At 40.8% G+C, this 18,382-nt stretch overlaps 1 protein-coding gene across 1 annotated transcript in view; it reads left to right on the forward strand.

The window, feature by feature from the left end:
- Window positions 1-18,382, forward strand: part of KIAA1109 (KIAA1109 ortholog) — a 242,236-nt gene that overhangs the window by 211,794 nt on the left and 12,060 nt on the right. Inside the window, exons 72-78 of the mRNA XM_029910631.1 lie at window positions 628-829; window positions 2,105-2,305; window positions 3,954-4,133; window positions 6,886-7,023; window positions 8,785-9,042; window positions 16,455-16,605; window positions 17,994-18,151. Coding sequence (XP_029766491.1) covers window positions 628-829; window positions 2,105-2,305; window positions 3,954-4,133; window positions 6,886-7,023; window positions 8,785-9,042; window positions 16,455-16,605; window positions 17,994-18,151 — 1,288 coding nt within the window. The remainder of the gene's footprint in view (window positions 1-627; window positions 830-2,104; window positions 2,306-3,953; window positions 4,134-6,885; window positions 7,024-8,784; window positions 9,043-16,454; window positions 16,606-17,993; window positions 18,152-18,382) is intronic.

The following is an 18,382-nucleotide window of genomic DNA, read 5'->3' on the forward strand; positions in this document are numbered from 1 at the left end:
CTTTTTCAAATAAATAAATAAAGTACATATAGCTAAAATATAAAAGACATCTGTTTGGGTCTCAAAATGAAACATAACTGGTTGGGTTGGGAGACTTATGCCCAAAAATTGCTGTGGGCTACCAGTCTCTGAGCACTTTTGGCACTTTCTTCGACCTCTCTTGGTTCTCCCTGTAAATTGGACAGGAAGCTGACAAGGCAAGGATTTTAAGATAATCCAAAGTGTCTTGAGACTGTCCATTTCAGCTGCTTCAACATAGTTTGGTGTGATAGGTACCAAAGCTGAGCTTCCGCATCTTCCAAATATGAAGCAGCTTCCCAGCTGTGGATTCACTGGGGCACACAGATTAGTTCTGGCAGAATGGTTCACTATTATATCTAGGCATCTTTCCTGACCATTGCCTGGACTTCCTGGGTAACACACCTCAATGATATAATAAATCTCAGAAATGAACATAAATTCTGCGGATTGTAAATCATGGAGATTTTAGTAATTTCAAAGCTGGACCAAAAAGCCTTATTATATTTAGGCTACAGGAAATTTGCAAGCTATTATTCTTTGGATTCAGGCTCATAATGATTTTCAGGGATTTTATATTTGTGCTTAAAATCCTTTCTTTTGGCTTAGCCTTCACAGATCAAGTTCAGCTGCTTACCTGTATCAAGAGTAGAATGTATGCTGAAGCTGCCCTCTCTAGACCTAGTGTTCTCTTCAAACCGAGGGGAATTGGAGACCTTAGGCACAACTTGCCCCACAGAAAACTTGGCAGTTGGTGGTAATACTTCACAAACTGGATCAAAGAACTCAGTTAATAAAACTGGGATACCAGGTAATATATATGAACAATTTTCTTTGAATTAGTTCACCTAATACATTCAGCTAACAGCATAAGTGAATTAAGTTCTGTTTGTGTATTGAGGGGGTGGGAGGAGGAATAAATTTAGAATAAAAGTTAAACAGCTATGTAGTGCAGTGTTAGAGTTCCATTAGGTTTTAGGCATGACAAAAACTCCTTATTGCTAGAATAATAAAATGTATTTTTACTACGTTGTTATACAGTTGTGATTTTTAACAGAATGGCTCTTTGGTATCAGATCAGTATTAAAAACCTTTTTTATGTTGTTGCTGGTCTTCAGGAATGTCCACAAACCATGTAACAAAAGCTTTGTTTTTTAAAAGAAGTTTCAGAGCAATACTTTTTAGTAGTCTGTATTGCCAGTGTGCTGGTATTTTATATCCAAAAAAACACTTTCGGAGTTGTACAATTAGGTTTATTTTACTGATCTTTGATAAACTTGCCACATCATTTAGTAACTACGGTGATGAGTATTATAAGAAAAACTTTAAAAGGATAGGTTGCTAGCTCTTCTGTTAAATATTGAGGAACTTCTCAAATATCTTTATTTGTACATATATGTATATATTATATGAGTTTTATAAGTTCCACTTCATGTTGTCTGTTTTCAGTTTGGAATGACTTCATCCTTTTACTTTTAGTATGACTTTTAGTTTACTCTATATTTTCAACTTTTGATGGTATGTGTTTCTATGCAAAGTTAAAAATACAACATCCACTAACTATGGAGTTGTACATTTATGAAATTGTATAAGAAGACATTCATATCCGTTTTCTAACCTATTCTGAAAACTCAGATGGGTAAAGTATTTTAGGAACAGTTTTGTTGCCTTTGTAAAAGTAAGTTCAGTTGTCTGTTTTAACCTTTTGACAGGAATGGCATTGTTAGTTAGGTTATTTAAGCCATAAGAACCTATGAATGGCCTACTGGGTAAGACCAATGGTCCATCTAGCCCAGTATCCTGTCTACCGACAGTGACCAGTGCCAGATGTTTCAGTGGGAATGAACAGAACAGGGCAATGTATCAAGTGGTCCAATCCTAGCTTCTGGCAGTCAGAGCTTTAGGGACACCCAGAGCATGGGGTTGTGTCCCCAAATTGTTGTTTCACGGAGGTTATTTTTGAAATGCATCTGATGCATCATCTGGCTTTTTATGACATAGTAAGTATTTTTAAACGGTTTCATGGTTGAAAATGCTTTTGTACTAAAACTACCATAACATTTGTGGATTTTTGGATTTTCTTTAGGTTCATCTGGACTAGGCAGCCCTCTTGGCAGAACCCGACATAGCAGTAGCCAGTCAGATTTGACTAGCTCTAGCAGCAACTCATCAGGCCTGAGTTTCACAGCCTGCATGTCTGATTTCTCCCTTTATGTATTTCATCCATATGGAGCAGGAAAACAAAAATCTGCTGTTACTGGTCTAACTCCTGGATCAGGAGCACTAGGTACAGAATGGATTTTTTTAATTTTGTAACTTTTGCAATTGTTCATTAGATTTCATAAACAATTGTTAAAATGTGAGAAATAGTTGCACAAGACTGTGTTAAAGAATCAGTCCATGAGGGATGTGTATACCCTCTTTACTGTCTCTTACAGAATCCTGGAGGACCTTATTTTCAGCACTCCAACTGACACTTGTGTGAAAGCATACATATTACCTGCACTTGGCAGATCCAAAATCATGTGTGTTCATGCTTTAGAACCTGCAACTGCAAAACCCATTTGTCTTAATAGGAAAAAGTAGGCTCACTTGCGCTTATAGGAATTCTTGGTGTAAATTCCAACACTCCCACAAACATGTTAAAAAGCTTTAAGTGGGTTTGCAAGTGTTTGCACTTATTTGTATGTTAACTGTTTGTTATATGGTAGCAGCTCACAGCCACAATCAAGGTTGGGTTCCATTTTGCTATAGCCTATATAAGCGTAGGTCTTCACGCTGAAAACACTTAATAACATGAACAACTTTACATACATGAGTATTCTTGTTGGATTTAGTGGTACTGTTAACATACCAAGTGAATGTGTGCAGGATCTACATAGAGTAGAATAGTCTCTGCCGTGAAGAGCAGTGACAAAATGCTATCATATAGAGCTGGGCGAAATATTTCAGAGGAATAGTTTATTTGCAAAAAAAAAAGCTGTTTGGGTTGACCCAAAATTATTTGCAACTTTGACATGAATTTCGGGGAGTGCGGCTTAGATGCCATTCACACAACCAGGGCAGGGAGGAGGAGGTGGAGATAGTCATCTCCTTGTAATTTTTAGCCAGTGGTAAAGGCACTCACCTAGGATACAGAAGACTCTGGGCTTGTCTACACAGTGGGGTAATGCACTCTACAGCGAATGTGATTTCTAAAGCACACTGACATATTGTGCATTAATTGGCCGTGGAGACTCTCCTGGTGCTCTTCAACATAGTGCTGTTTGAAACTGTACTACATTAAAGCTCACTAGGGAACCTTTAGTGTGCACCAGCAGGGTCGACACAGACCAATTGATATGCAACACATTAGTGCACTTTAGAAATCACACCTCTGTAGAGTTACCCCACTGTGTAGAAAAGCCCTCAAATTCAGTTCCCCTCTTCCCATGGAGAAGGGATTTGCAAGAGTGTGTCCTAACTACTGGACTAAAAGTGATAAGATCATCGCCACTATTTCCTCCTTCACTGGCCATTTTGTGAATCTAACCCTTTAAAAATGCTCAAACCCACTCACCCTCATTTTGGGTCAAACAAAAAAAGTTTCATTTCACCAAGAACAGATTTTTTGGATCACCTAAATTTTTTGCAATTATGGGATTCAGTTTGATCTGAAATGGTTTTTTCCAATTTTTCAGAACTGCCAACAGACTGAAAAATTAGCTATTCACCCCACTCTACTGTCAAATGCATAACGTAAACAAACTGAAAACTGTGTCACTTGTGACATATTGTAATTTCCAAAATTTCATACAAAATTTTGACTTTCATCTTGATGGTGTTCCTAGGTAAATGTTTTTTGTTTTTCTATTCTAAAAGAAACATAAATGATGATTTTTACTCTGAGGTGCTAATTTGGGGAGTACACTGAGCATCACTCTTTCTGTTTGTAGGTAATGTAGATGAGGAGCCCACTTCAGTCACTGGTCGGAAAGATTCTCTGAGTATTAACCTTGAGTTTGTGAAAGTAAGTCTGTCAAGAATAAGACGTTCAGGAGGTGCTTCATTTTTTGAGAGCCAGTCTGCAAGCAAAGCTGCAAGCAAGATGGATACTACATTAATAAATATATCTGGTACTTAATAGTTTCATTTAATCTATAGTGCTTTCTTCTGTGTTTGCCTAACAGTAGAGGTGTTGTTCCAATGATAAGCACCATTCTTTCTCCACCACTTTTTATATAGTTGTAATTTCAAAGCCACCAACCTATGATGTGCAATAACAACATCTTTTAAGTGAATCAGTGACTAAGGCCTTGTGGGGGGGTTTGTGTTTGGGTGACCTCAGATATCTGTGTGTGCATATACCCCCCTCCTCCTCCGCTGTTGACTCATTTAATTTCAACACTTCACACATGTTCTTTGACTTCTGTTTATATGGGTTTACAGCTCTTGAGATTTTTGCTTTGATTTTTCAGTATGAATGAACTTTGAATTTCATCCATGATCATAAAGCAAAGAGAATTGTTATCCCTGAGTTTCACCCAAACAAGCTTAAACCATCAATTTCATAGGATTTTGAGGCATAAATTGTAGTTAGGTAGTTCATGAGCCTGAAGGACCCTTTGTCAAATCCAGATGTGTTTTATGTAGTTTTGAGGGGGTTTTGTAGGTATTTCTCACAGCTCCAGCAGTACCAGCAAAAAGTAATTTGTCATTGTTTACTAAAATTAATATATAGTATATTAATGATGTACATGCTGACATTAGTATTTTTAAGTATACTTCAAACAAATGAACTTATTTTCCAACAGTTTGTATGTTATCTTCTCTATGTGTCCACACAGATCCAACTGTGGGTGCACATGAGCCTTATGCACACAAGATCAGAATCTTTGAACTGCAGTGTCAGTTCAGGCACAGTTCAACAATGTATGTCCTCATGAGTCCCTCCTGTCGGATAGAAAGGGCAGAGCAGCCACAACTATCGGTCAGTTCCTTATTGCTGTCCGTGGCAATGATGTCATTGCCAATTACTGACTTGAGCTAAAAAACAATTTGAGACTGTTCACCCTTAGCTCCCGTGTTAATCCAGATAAGATTTACAGACTTCTTCCCAAGGCCTTTCCTCCCCTCCTTGTTGCTGACCAACAGTTTTTTCCACCTGGGTTCACATAGTCTTTTATTTTTAGGATAACACTGGTATGTGGGGTGGGAAGGTTTATGTTGGTTCCTTTTAAGACAAATTCTTTTTGTTTTATTTAAAACCATCTTCAGTCACCCCTATCAGTCAGAGGCCTTCTTTTTAGAAACTTCCCCTTATCTTATTAGTTATTCTTTTTACCAGACTTCATTCCTTCTGGCCTTATAACTCATTATTTTCAAGACCTTCTTTCTGCTTGCTAGTCAGGGTCTTTCTTTACAACATATATATTTCCTTAAACCAAACTTAAGCTAACTTTAATTCTTTAATTTCATATTTATCCTACAACTCCCTTTATATTGTCCCCCTTTTTTAACTTTATTTTGGTCATATCAAAAAATAAATGTAATTTGTTCCTTATCACACTGTGCCACTATTTGCACCAAAATGGCAGATGCAGAGCCCCTTCAAACAGTGTTGGTGTTCCAACAATACATCAACCACCACAAATGCTTTCTGAAGAGCTCCATCATTATGCCAATATTTCACAATCCAATTACAGATTTGTTTGCCACCAAAGATAGCACCTTAGCCTCAAGACAGTATTTTTAGTCACCATTACGTCAGCCCGAAGAGTCAGAAACTCCAAGCTCTCATTGCTGACCCTCATAGCAAAATATTCCACAGAGAAGTGGGGATGGTAAGATCTCATCCTAAATTTATTCTCAAAATTGTCAGACTTTCATTTGAACTAGTCGGTTACTCTCTAATCACCCATTTTCTTTTCAAAACGCAATTACTATCCAGAAGAGAAGAAACTCCACATCCTGGATGTTTCAAGGGTCTTGTTATATTATCTTGATAGGGCAAAGCTTTTCAAACAGACTGTCTTTTTGTGGCCCTCTCTGCCCTTCTAGCCATCTCCTCCCAGAGAATATTGAAACGGATTACATAATGTATTTAAATCTATCATGATGATAATCTTATCCTCCAAATATGAAAGCTTGCTCCAATAGAGCACAAGCCATGTCCTCTGTATGCTTCAGGAACATGCTCATGTCTCAAATGTGCAAGGCAGCTGTGTGAACAAATCCCTTTACTTTACTTAAATGCTATGCCTTTGACCTGGCTGCAAGATCAGATGCCAAATTTGGTATGATGGTTTTACAGTCAGTATTTAGTTAGTGGCAGCCAAGACTTCTCAATCATACCTTTCAGATGAGGTTTATCGGTCAGATAGAGTGGGATCCACATGGACATATACTCGAAGAAGAAAGAACAATTACCTTATAGTAACTGTGGTTCTTTGAGGTGATATTATCCATGTGGATCCCAAAACTTGCCCTCTACCCCCACTTTTTCAGAGTCCTCCTTCCCTGGGATTCTGAGTTGGCAAGGGAACTGAGGAACAGTTATGCCCACTCTACCCTTTATGCCCTGGAGTCCAGATGGCACGAGTACATACACAGTGCAGGTGCAGCCCAATGGACATTGCTATTCAAAGATTCCGCCCTTGCACACAAGGCACAGGTGCACCTAGAGTAGGATTCACATGGACAACATCATCTTGAAGAACCACAGTTACTGTAAGGTAAGTATATATTGCACTACCCCTTTTAGTGCTTGAAAATGTTTTGGTGAATATATCAGATATAAGTAAGCTAAAAAAATTGAAGGGTAAATTTTCAAATGTTAGATTCGATTTTCAAAATATCTGAATATTGAGCTTTTGCATTTTTTATCAGCTGTCTGTGATATAGGATCTGCTTCTTTTAAATATGACATGCGGCGACTCAGTGAGATTCTGGCCTTCCCAAGAGCCTGGTATAGGAGAAGTATTGCCAGACGCCTTTTTCTAGGCGATCAAACAATAAATCTACCAGGTAAACTACCCCTTATTTCTCTGAAAAATTCTTCCATGAAATAAACCAAAGCAAGAATTGTTTAATTTATGCCATAATATATGAGTAGAATGAGTAACTAGATAAAGCAGTAGAAACTATACTGTAGTATAATATACAGATTGAAAGCAGGTATTGCCCAATTCTAATTCCCAGGAATTTTTTATTCGCCTAAATGGGGAGTTGGTGTTTATGTATTAAGAAAAAGTCACTACAAACAAATTTAAATTTCAGCAAAATTTATAACCTAGATCAGGGGTCGGCAACGTTTGGCACGCGGCTTGCTAGGGAAAGCACCCTGGCGGGCCGGGCCAGTTTATTTACCTGCTGGCGTGGCAGGTTCGGCTGATCGTGGCCCCCACTGGCCGCGGTTCGCCATCCCGGGCCAATGGGGGCAGCGGGAAGGGCGCGGGCGAGGGATGTGCTGGCTGCGGCTTCCTGCCGCCCCCATTGGCCCGGGACGGCGAACCGCGGCCAGTGGGGGCCACAATCGGCCGAACCTGCTGTGTCAGCAGTTAAATAAACTGGCCTGGCCCGCCAGGGTGCTTACCCTGGCGAGCCGCGTGCCAAACGTCGCCGACCCCTGACCTAGATAATGGAGTGGAGAGTGTGCTTATAAAATTTATGGATGACACCAAGCTGAGAGGGTTTGCAAGCACTTTGGAGGTCAGAATTATAATTCAAAATTACCTTGACAAACTGGAGAATTGGTCTGCAATCAACAAGATGACATTCAGTAAAGACAAGTGCAAAGTACTGCATGTAGGAAGGAAAAATCAGACGTACAGCTACAAAATGGGGAATAGCTAGCTAGGCTGTAGTACTGCTGAAAAAGACCAGGGGGTTATAGTGGGTCACAAGTTGAATAGGAGTCAATTTGTGGGTCACAAAATGAATATGTTACAGTTGTGAAAAAGGCTGTTATTCTGGGGTGTATTAACTGGAGGGTCATATGTAAGATCTGGCAGGTAATTGTCCCATTCTGCTCAGCACTGGTGAGGCCCCAGCTGGAGTATTATGTCCAATTCTGGCTGCCACAGTTTAGGAAAGAGGTGGATGAATAGGAGAGAGTCCAGAGGAGAGCAACACTCATGATAGGAGATTTAGAAAAGCTGACCTATAAAGAAATGTTAAAAAAAAAAAAAAAAAAAAAAAAGTCATGTTTAGTCTTGAGAAAAGAAGACTGAGGGGCACCTGACAAGTCTTCAAATATGTTAAGGGTTATTATAAAGATGACTATGATCTGTTGTTCTCCATGTCCACTGAAGGTAGAACAAGAAGTAATGGGCTTAATCTGCAGCAAGGGAGATTTATGTTAGATATTAGGAAAAACTTCAGGGTAGTAGTTAAGCTCTCTAATAGGCTTCCAAGGGAGGTTGTGGAATCTGCATCGTTGGAGATCTTTAAGAACAGGCTGGACAAACACCTGTTAGGGATGGTCTAGGTATACTTGGTCCTGCCTCAGCATAGGAAGTTGGACTTGATGACTTATTGAGGTCCCTTCCAACCCAACACTTCTGTGATTCTATGAATACTATTGAAATAATATTAAGGTGACAATAAAAACACTTTAGAAGAATTTCAGAGTTACTACTATGAAATTTGCTGCTAAGATTGAAATATACAGAACATTTCCCTATATGTAGGAGTAAATTTATTTTGCTTCTGTTAAGTGTTACAGACTGATTGACTAAAAATAAAATAAAGTTACACTGCACTATGGGCATTTTTCTTTTCCAGCAGCATCAGGTCCTGGAACACCAGATTCCATTGACGGGGTAAGCCAGCATCTTTCTCCTGAATCGTCACGTAAAGCATACTGTAGGACTTGGGAGCAGCCCTGCCAGTCTGCTTCATTTACACACATGGCACAGTCACCCAATGTTTTTAATGAGCACAATACAAACACCAGTATGTCACCTGGGACAACAAATCATAATTTAAAATCTCCAGCTGTTGCACGATCCAGGAGTGTATCCGATTCTTCAGTTCCCCACAGAGGTGAGTGGAAAAGGAGATTTTTAACAATTCTGTGTCTTTTTAGTGTGGTCTAACACCATAAATATTTCCAGTAATTAAATACAATGATGTGATAGGGCATTGAGTCGTCATATCAGTCAGAAAAGTTATTAGTTATTAGTTAGTCAGAATAACTGTGTTTGCAACTGTAAATTTTCATTCTGATCTTGTACTCTTAGAGTACTGTAGGTGGGATGGAGATAAGGTAATTATATTGCTTTAAAAATTCAATGAACTTGTTTTTAAAATTTTAAACAGGAAATTTAATCATGGAAAAGTAGCAAGCCTATAAATAAATTAAAATTTAAAGGCACAATCCTGTGAGGTGGTGAATGCCATTGGCTCCCACTGAAATGTTTAGCATCTTGCAGGATCAGATCCTAAAGCATGTATTTTTCTCTCGTCTATAAAAGACATTGGAATTGCTATTGCTAGCACAAAAGTTACACAGCTGGGGTGTGGTTCTGCAGTTTATCTTCATTTATAGTAATCCTTTCCTCTACACTTGGGTCCACCCACGCTAATGTGGTGTTCCCCACAGCAGCTCCACGTCACAGATTGGATGGGGTCAAATTTGTGGTTGAATGCAAATGACAGAGTCTCAGGCCCAGATTAGGAAGTACAAAGTAAATACAGATGTGTTACTCTTTGTATAGAGGTGGAGAGAGTAATATGAACTTGTTCTACTATGACTAATGTGATTTTGCATCTTCTGGGTGAAATAGTGGTGTCTATTTGGGGTCTGTACAGTATTGAGGCAGATAAGGTGTTTAAAAATGTTTTTTACTATAGTGAAATATCTGGAGAAGTGAGAGGACAGGCTTTTAGTCTATATGGAGGGCAAAATGTTGTAAGCAGTTCAAAAAGGAAGACTGAGCTGAAGTAGAATTTGCGGTTAGCTAAATATTTTTTGAACTAGCACATAAGCAGTTTAGGCATAGTGCTGTGTTTTAAAAGATGACAAATATTCATGTGGGCTTCCAATAGGAGTTCGACTGACTTGAATTTCACCAGTCTGTGACAAACCCCAGGGTACAATCTAGACTAATGAATAGCTATCACACCCCCGCCCTCTAACCTGGGGTGCCCTTTACAATGTTTTGTTGCTGTAGCTGCCAGTCTGGACTGCTCACAGTCTCCAGCATGGAAGTCACTCCCAGCTATGTCTGTATGTGTGCTGCAGCCAGCCAGCCACACCTTGGCTCCTACCAACTTTGGCTATAGTGCTGGGTGACCCAACTAATTCCCAATCTTAGATTTTGCCCCAGAAATGTATGTCCTGTACTGACCAGCCTTCTCCTGGACAATACAAGTTTATATAAACTCTGTTATTGCTTTAATAGAAATAATGCTTGCCACTCCAAATGGAGTTTCCCAAGTTTAACTATAAAGAGAGAGATTTTAAGTGAGTACAAGTAATAAGGCATAAGTCAGAAGTGGTTACAAGAAAAATAAAGATAAAAAGCAACTGGTGTCTAACTTAAACTGTTAAATTCAGAGCAAAGTTTTCTCACCACATACTCTATGCAGTCTTACTGACCAAAGTTCTTAGGGCAGGACCCCTTCTCCAGTTCATTGGCTGCTTCCTTTGCATCTTCTGGTGCAGTGAATCAATGAACGGGGGGGGGGATTGCTTGGGGGTGTTTGTCTCTCCTTTTTATAATGTCAGTCCCCCCCTTGGAAAACATTTCCAGCTGAGAAGATTCAGGAGACAGTCTATAAGGAAGGATGTTCCTTGCTGCTTTTTCCTTACCTGTTAGAGCTTCATTTGTTTTCCTTCCTGCTTGATGACTCTGTTTACTGCTTAAATGCAAATTAAGCAGAGCACACATTCCTTTGTTTGAGACAGGGCTGTTTATCAACCTCAGTTTGGAACATGTGTTAAGAACACTATACAATAGAATCTTATACAGTGTTGCCATACACCTTTTATCAGGTCAGTAATGACCAGCAAATAATGCGTTTTCAAATACCTCACAAGGCATATTTCATACAAAGATTATTACAATAGTGTGGATGGTGTGGACACGGCTAGATTATGTCCGTTGGTTCTTAACATGATTGTCCACATGGATCCTTCTCTTGGTGCGCATGGACCTCGTGTGCGCAAGATCAGATCTTTTTGGTCAGCAGCGTCTTTTGGGGCTGCAACTGCACCCAAGATGTCCTTGTCCTTCCATGAACATCACACTGAGAGTTGGCGGGGAGCCCAGAGAGCACTTTTGGAGAAGGCATGGTTCTCAGAGGGAACAGGCCCGCTCGTAATCTTCCACCTTCTACGTCTAGTAGATTCGCCATTATCTATTGAGGGATTGTTAATCCTGCAAAAGACATGTGGCACACTCCAACATCAATACCTGTCACTTCTAAGAGGGCAAATAGACAGTACCAAGCTCCTCCGAGGGCTTGGAATACTTTGATATGTATCCAGGGACAAGCTGACTTATTTTAGTAGCTATTCAGGAAAGATCCAAGTAGCCAGGTCCTCCTAATACAACACAAGGGAAAAGGACCATAGAAGACTAGATTTCTTTGACAGAAAAGATGTCTGCTCCACTGGTCTCCCCATGTATGTTGCCATTTCTGAAATACAAAGATTCAGTATTTAATGTGTAAAATCTGTAAGACTTTCAAATATTTATTATATTTTATGGATGACTCGAAATTTTTTTTTTTTTTCTCATGACAGTGTTCATAAAAATAGAGAAATGAATGACTTCATTCTCATGATAATTAAGGCAACAAAGTAAACCATAAATGTTTTAATTTTCAGCAATCTTTAGTTGTAGTTCTCCAAGTATATGACCCGTGGGCACTCCACCATAGGATGCATGTGTGCCCATGCGCCCTTTACCAGAGATTGTGTGGTTTTGTTTTTTTTTTTTAAAGGTAGTGTGCTATTCTAGAGGGCATTTATGGTATCCACTGTTCTCCGCTTCCCACCTTTTCTCACTTACTGTTAAATCATTCTTTTAGTTAGCTCAAATTTTATTTTAATTATTATATTAGGTTTTAGTACAATCCTGTGCTTTTGAAAGGGGGTCTCCCCTCCCGAACTTATTGTTTTTAGTTCTATGGCACTTCCTGGGTTATATCAAAAACCTCAGAGTTCCAGACCTGCCACAGGTATTTTCCCTGTAATGACAGGCACTCTAGGGTATCAGCCTGGTAGAAACACCCGCACCGGTTGGTACCGCATCACTCATAGGCACTGCAAAACCATAAGCCAGTACTGTGTGGCTCCTCGGTACCTGAGGAGACCCAAGAGGACCAGGACCCACAGAATGAGGAAGGCTCACCCCATTCAGCTGAGTCCTTTGAGGCAGCAGTGCCACCAACCTTCCTGTGCTGACAACTTTAGGCTTTTCAGGACTTAATGAAGCCTTTGGTGGAATTCCTGCAGACTCCTTTAAAGGAGCTCCAGGAATCTCAACAGTCCCTGACTGATATTTTAAACATCACCCCCCAGGATAAGATTGCTCTTCCTATTACTGAAGCCTCTGGCGGAATCCCTCCAGACTTCTTTAGAGGATCTCCAGGAGTCTCAACAGTCCCTGATTGATAATTTAAACATCACCCCCCAGGATAAGATTGCTCTTCCTATTAATGAGACACTGTTCTCGCCTGCTCACACTCTATGGCAAATACCTGCTACTATTATGCCCATTTGCAAAACAAATACTACATTCCAGCTAAGGGAATGAAGCTGATGGTAGAGGCTGTCAACAAAAGGAATCATTAAACATGTTCCAGACCCTCTCCTTCTAACAAGGAGTCAGTTAATTGCCAGAGTTTCCCTGCAGGCCATTCCCAATGTCACTGACACTGCTTCATGATCCCTAGCCACCACAGTGATTATGAGGCGAGCATCCTGGCTCGTCATCTGGACTCCTGAGAGAGGTGCAAAACACTATGGAACACCTCCCCTTTGAAGGGCTCAAACGCTTCAGTGGTGACATGGACTCCTCACTCCACTCTCTTAAAGACTCCAGAGCAATGCTGCGCTCACTGGGAATATACATGCCTGCAACAAAGAGACATTTTAGCACGTCTCAAACTGCACTCCGTTCTTGGCTTTTTCAATACTACCCACAACAGCCCCACCTCACATCTTCGGAGCCTCCTAGGCAGCGATCAGGACCAGCACAAAATGTGCACCTCCGTGTAGGAGACCATTTTGACAGCTTGCTTGAGGGCCTCAAACAACCTCTCCCTCTGGATCTTTTGCTGTATGACTCCACTATATATCCCTCCCCCCTTTGGAGACTGCCTATACCATTTCCTACATGCCTAGGAAATGCATCACCACAGACAAGTGGATTCCGTAGGTGATCAGTGTGGGATACTCCATTAATTTCCATTCTGTCCCTCCCACCCCTTCCAGTTCCTCTTCAGGGGCCCGCCTCACGAAGATCTCTTGAAGCAGGAAGTGCAATCTCTCCTGCACTTGGAGTTATCAAGCTTGTTTCTCCTGATTTCATCAGAAGAGGATATCACTCCAAATATTTCCTGGTTCCCAAGAGAAGCAGAGGCTGGAGGACAATTCTAAATCTCAAGAATATGGACATCTATGTCCTTTCACAGCACTTCAGGATGATAACCTTAGCCAGCATATTTCCATCCCTAAATCCTGGGAATTAGTTTGCAGCCATTGACCTCCTTTTATATAGCCATTCACTCCTCCCACAAGCGCTTTCTGCCCTGGTTAATAGACTCAAAATATTACAAAATCCTCATTCTCCCCAAGGGTCTTTACCAGGTCTTTTTAGCCGTGCCAGCTCACCTCTGTTGGTGGAGCATTCCAGTGTTTCCATATTTGGATGACTGGCACCTCAGGGGTCACTCCGCTCTAGAGGTTCAGTTGGCAGCATTCAAGGACTAACACTGTTTCAATACCTGGATATTTGCATTAATCTAAAAACACTGACATTAACTCCTGTCAGCAGATAGTCTTCATGGGAACCACTCTAGATTCCCTAACTGCCCAAGCTTACCTTACCAAGGTAAGATTCTCCACTATGTCCAGTCTAACGTCTACCCTACAGCACAGTCCACAAACAACTCTAAGGGCCTGCTTACAACTCCTAGGCCACATGTTGGCTTCCACATTCATTATGTTGCATGATTCCACATGCATTATGTTGCAAGACTGCACCTCAGATGTCTTGGGGCTTGCCTGAGGACTGTGTACACCACAAACAGATGGTCTTTCCAAACCAATCATGGTACCGCCAAACATACAGACTCTCTCAGGTGGTGGAAGAACCCACTAAAGTGGAATCCCTATTTTCACATCCTCCACTCTAGAAAATCCTGATGATGGATGCCTCTCACTTGGGTTGGGGGTTCCCATCTACAGGAGGCCACTGCACAGGGCAAATGATCCCCACAAAAGAGAGCCCTCTTCATAAACATCCTAGAACTAAGAGCATTTTGCCTCGCCTGTCAGCACTTCCTTTACAATATACAGGGCCCCTCTGTCAGGGTATTGCTGGACAATCAGGCAGCGATGTACTATATAAACCATTGGGGGAAGCAAGATCCCAGTCATTATGACCAGAATCGCCAAGACTGTGGAACTAGTGTATCTCACATCATATAGAAATCTCAGTGGTTTATGTACCCGGCCTCCCAGAATACAATTGCAGATTTCATCAGGACCACGAGTGTTGGAAAATGCCCAACACCACCTTGGTCCCCTGCCCAGCTCTACCTGCCCATACCTCTGATCCTCAAAACATTATTCAAACTGAGACAAATAGCAGCAAGGATTAGTCTCATAGTGCCATCATGGCCAAGACAAGTGTGCTACTCAGACCTTCTTCACCTCTCCGTGGCAACACCTCTTCATCTTCTGAGACAGGAAGTCTTCCCTGAGAGGAACTCAGGTGCCCTGATCCATCCCAGTCCTTTGTCTCAAGGGGTGGCTCCTCGATGGTTCTTGAGTGTGGAATTACCCTGTTCAAATAAGCTCTAGTCAGATAAGATCTAGTAGGAAACCACCTACTTGTAAGACTTACTTGCAGAAGTGGAAACATTTCCATTCCTGGTGTTCCCTCCATTCTTTGCAAGCCTCGGATGCTCCACTCTCAAAATCCTAGATTACCTGTTGGACTTAAAGACCTGAGGCTTGTCAGTAAGCTCATTCAGAGTGCACCTGCTCGCTATCAAGGCCTTCCATTTACCTATTGAGGGGGTTTCAGTCTTTGACCCCAAACCATGGTTAGGTTCCTTAAGGGCTTACACAACTTGTTTCCCCTTCTCAGGAACCCTGCTCCCCCATGGGGCCTTAACTTGGTCCTTAATGCCTTGAGATGTTTCCCCTTTGAGCTAATAGCTGCTCTCTTTTTCACCTTTCCCTTAAGACTTCATTTCTGGTTGCTGTTGCTTCAGCCAAAAGAATGAGGGTGTCAAGGTGCACATGGCAGATCCATCATATACTGTCTTTTACCCTGACAAGGTCACACTGTGTCCCCATCCTCGCTTCCTCGCTAAGTTCTCATTGAATTTCGTATTAATCATGACATTCGTTTACCAGTATTTTATCCAAAGCAGGACACCTCCAGAGAGGAAACTAGTCTACACACACTAGAAGTCAGGCGGGCCTTCACCTTCTTCCTTTAGACTGAGACCTTTAAAGCTTCTCCAAAGATGCTTTGTACCTTTGCTGAAAGAATGGATAGCCAATTTCCACTCAGACTCTGAAATGGGTTTTAGGTTGCATCTTTACCTGTTATAAAACTGCTGGGATACAGCACCTTCGCAGAGCAACAGCACACTCCACTGGGTGTCATTCCACTTCTGTTGCCCCTCCTGAAGGATGTTCCCATAGCAGAGATCTGCAGGACTGCAACTTGGTCTTCAGTTCACATGTTTGCCAAGCAGTACACTATCTTACCTGCTTCCAGAGCTGACGCTACCTTTGGTAACACAGTTGTCCGAACTGTTTTGGATTTGCCTCCTCAGCACCCTCCTCCACATTAGTTACTACTTGGGGGCCTCCGAGAGTGGAGCATTCATAGGCATATACAGTTGCTGTGGCATCTTTGGTTTCATGGTTGATAAGAAACTGAGTAGCAGCAGATCCATGCTTTTTTTTTATATGTCCTTGTCTGGGAGCACGAGGTGCTGCTCTATACAGACACATAGATGCTGCTTTTTTACAATCTCCAGTTGAGAGCACATGGGTATGCATGCGTTCTACAGTGGAATACCCATAGGGACAAAACTTCTTGAAGAACTCAAATTACTGTTAAGGTAAGTAACCTCTCCATCTGTGGTGCTTTTAAGTCTAGTGGCAGTTTTGTCTTCTGTTAACATCTTTTAATGTTAAAAACCTACAAGTTTTCCTCCAGGGAATGCCTTTTTCAATTTTTACTTTCCTCTGTTTTTAGATACGCTCTCGAAAACATCAACACCATTTAATAAATCAAATAAAGCTGGAAGTCAGCAGGGGACACCATGGGAAACTCTGGTTGTGTTTGCTATGAATTTGAAACAATTAAATGTCCAAATGAATATGAGCAATGTAATGGGCAATACTACGTAAGTAGAAAAATTGGTGAATTAACAGATTGTTTGTTTGATATTTTAATTTGCTTGGGGGAAAAGACTGTTAAACAGTTGTCCCCTAAGAACATTCAAAACTTGCTGTCTTCTAGGTCAGTGGTTCTCAACCAGGGGTACACTTACCCCTGGGGGTACACAGAGGTCTTCCAGGGGGTACATCAACTCATCTAGATATTTGCCTAGTTTTACAATAGGCTACATAAAAAGCACTATCAGAGTCAGTACGAACTAAAATTTTATATAGAGAATGAGTTTTTTTACACTGGTCTATATACTATACACTGAAATGTATGTACAATATTTATATTCCAGTTGATTTATTTTACAATTATAAGCTTAAAAATGAGAAAGTAAGCAATTTTTCAGTAATAGTGTGGTGTGACACTTTTTTGTATTTTTAGGTCTGATTTTTGTAAATGAGTCGTTTTTAAGTGAGGTGAAAATTGGGGGTACGCAAGACAAATCAGACTCCTGAAAGTGGTACAGTAGTCTGGAAAGGTTGAGAGCCACTGTTCTAGGTTATTTGTATTTGTATAGCTTTAAATCCTACGATTACACTTTAAATGCCCCTAGTGAACAAATGTAGTGTTGTATGATTTCCTGACTTATGGTCTGCTTGAATTGAAACTGACCGTAAGTGTTAACAGCCACTGAGGCTACACTCAGACTTCAGGAACTTGACATAAATTAGGATCTGAGATAGCCTCAGTGCCCTCTGGAAATTATAGTCTGCTCTATCCTAGGCAGGCCACTGGCCATAGGAACACTACATTATATGCATAGATATTTCTACAGAGAGTCGGTTTCTAAATCACCAGTATAGGACAATGTGGGAAAATCAGAATACCATTTATAAGAGGCACAGAGGTGTGGAAAGGTGGATTTTCTCTCTGCCGGGTTTGGGCCCAACCCTTCTATATTATATTATCTCTGCTTCATGGAGAAGGGGGGGAAGCAACATTTCATTTGGAGCCACATTTTCAAATTTTGTGTGTAAAAAGCTTCATTCTCCACAGGTAGATTACCGTAGAGTATACTAGATCCATGCTCTTAGCAATTCTGCCCATTCCATGTTCCAGTGTTGAAATGCTCCAACAGATGGCGCATGCCTAATCTGAAGAATTACATCCAGTAACTTGTTCTCACACCTTAAGTGTCTGTTCTTTCTGAAACAGCACTATTCTGTCATTTGGCTTTTCTCATTTGTGGAAATATATTTTTCTTGCCCCAAACACTGACTGAAAAACAACTGTGCAGTAAAACAAGAAACTATGCCTATCTCAACAGTTTCTGCTTACAATGGTACCTTGCAGTTTGAAATATTGGAAGTACTCATGCATTGCCACTTTTCATCTCTGTTTCAGGTGGACTACCAGTGGTTTGAAAAGCCAAGGACGTTTATCTGTGGGTAGTAACAGAGACCGTGAAATTAGCATGTCTGTTGGTCTGGGAAGATCACAGTTGGATTCCAGAGGAGGTGTGGTTGGAGGTACCATAGATGTTAATACCTTGGAGATGGTGGGTAAGTTGGAAAGACTAAAAGTTTTACACTTTGCTATACAAAGTCCATTACGAATTACACCAGTGCAGTTGTATTCTACAGAAGTGTAGTGTTCTGAAGTGTCAACTTTTTTACATAATGTGAAAAGCCAAAAGCACATATGTAATACAAAATTTTCCTATGTGAACTTATTTAATTATATAAACAGATGGCCTAGAATCTCACCTGCTGCACCCATTGTCCACTGGGCAA

This window comes from Terrapene carolina, unplaced genomic scaffold (genome assembly GCF_002925995.2).
Source record: "Terrapene carolina triunguis isolate 2854851 unplaced genomic scaffold, T_m_triunguis-2.0 Scaffold66, whole genome shotgun sequence".
NCBI classification, from domain to species: Eukaryota; Metazoa; Chordata; order Testudines; family Emydidae; genus Terrapene; species Terrapene triunguis.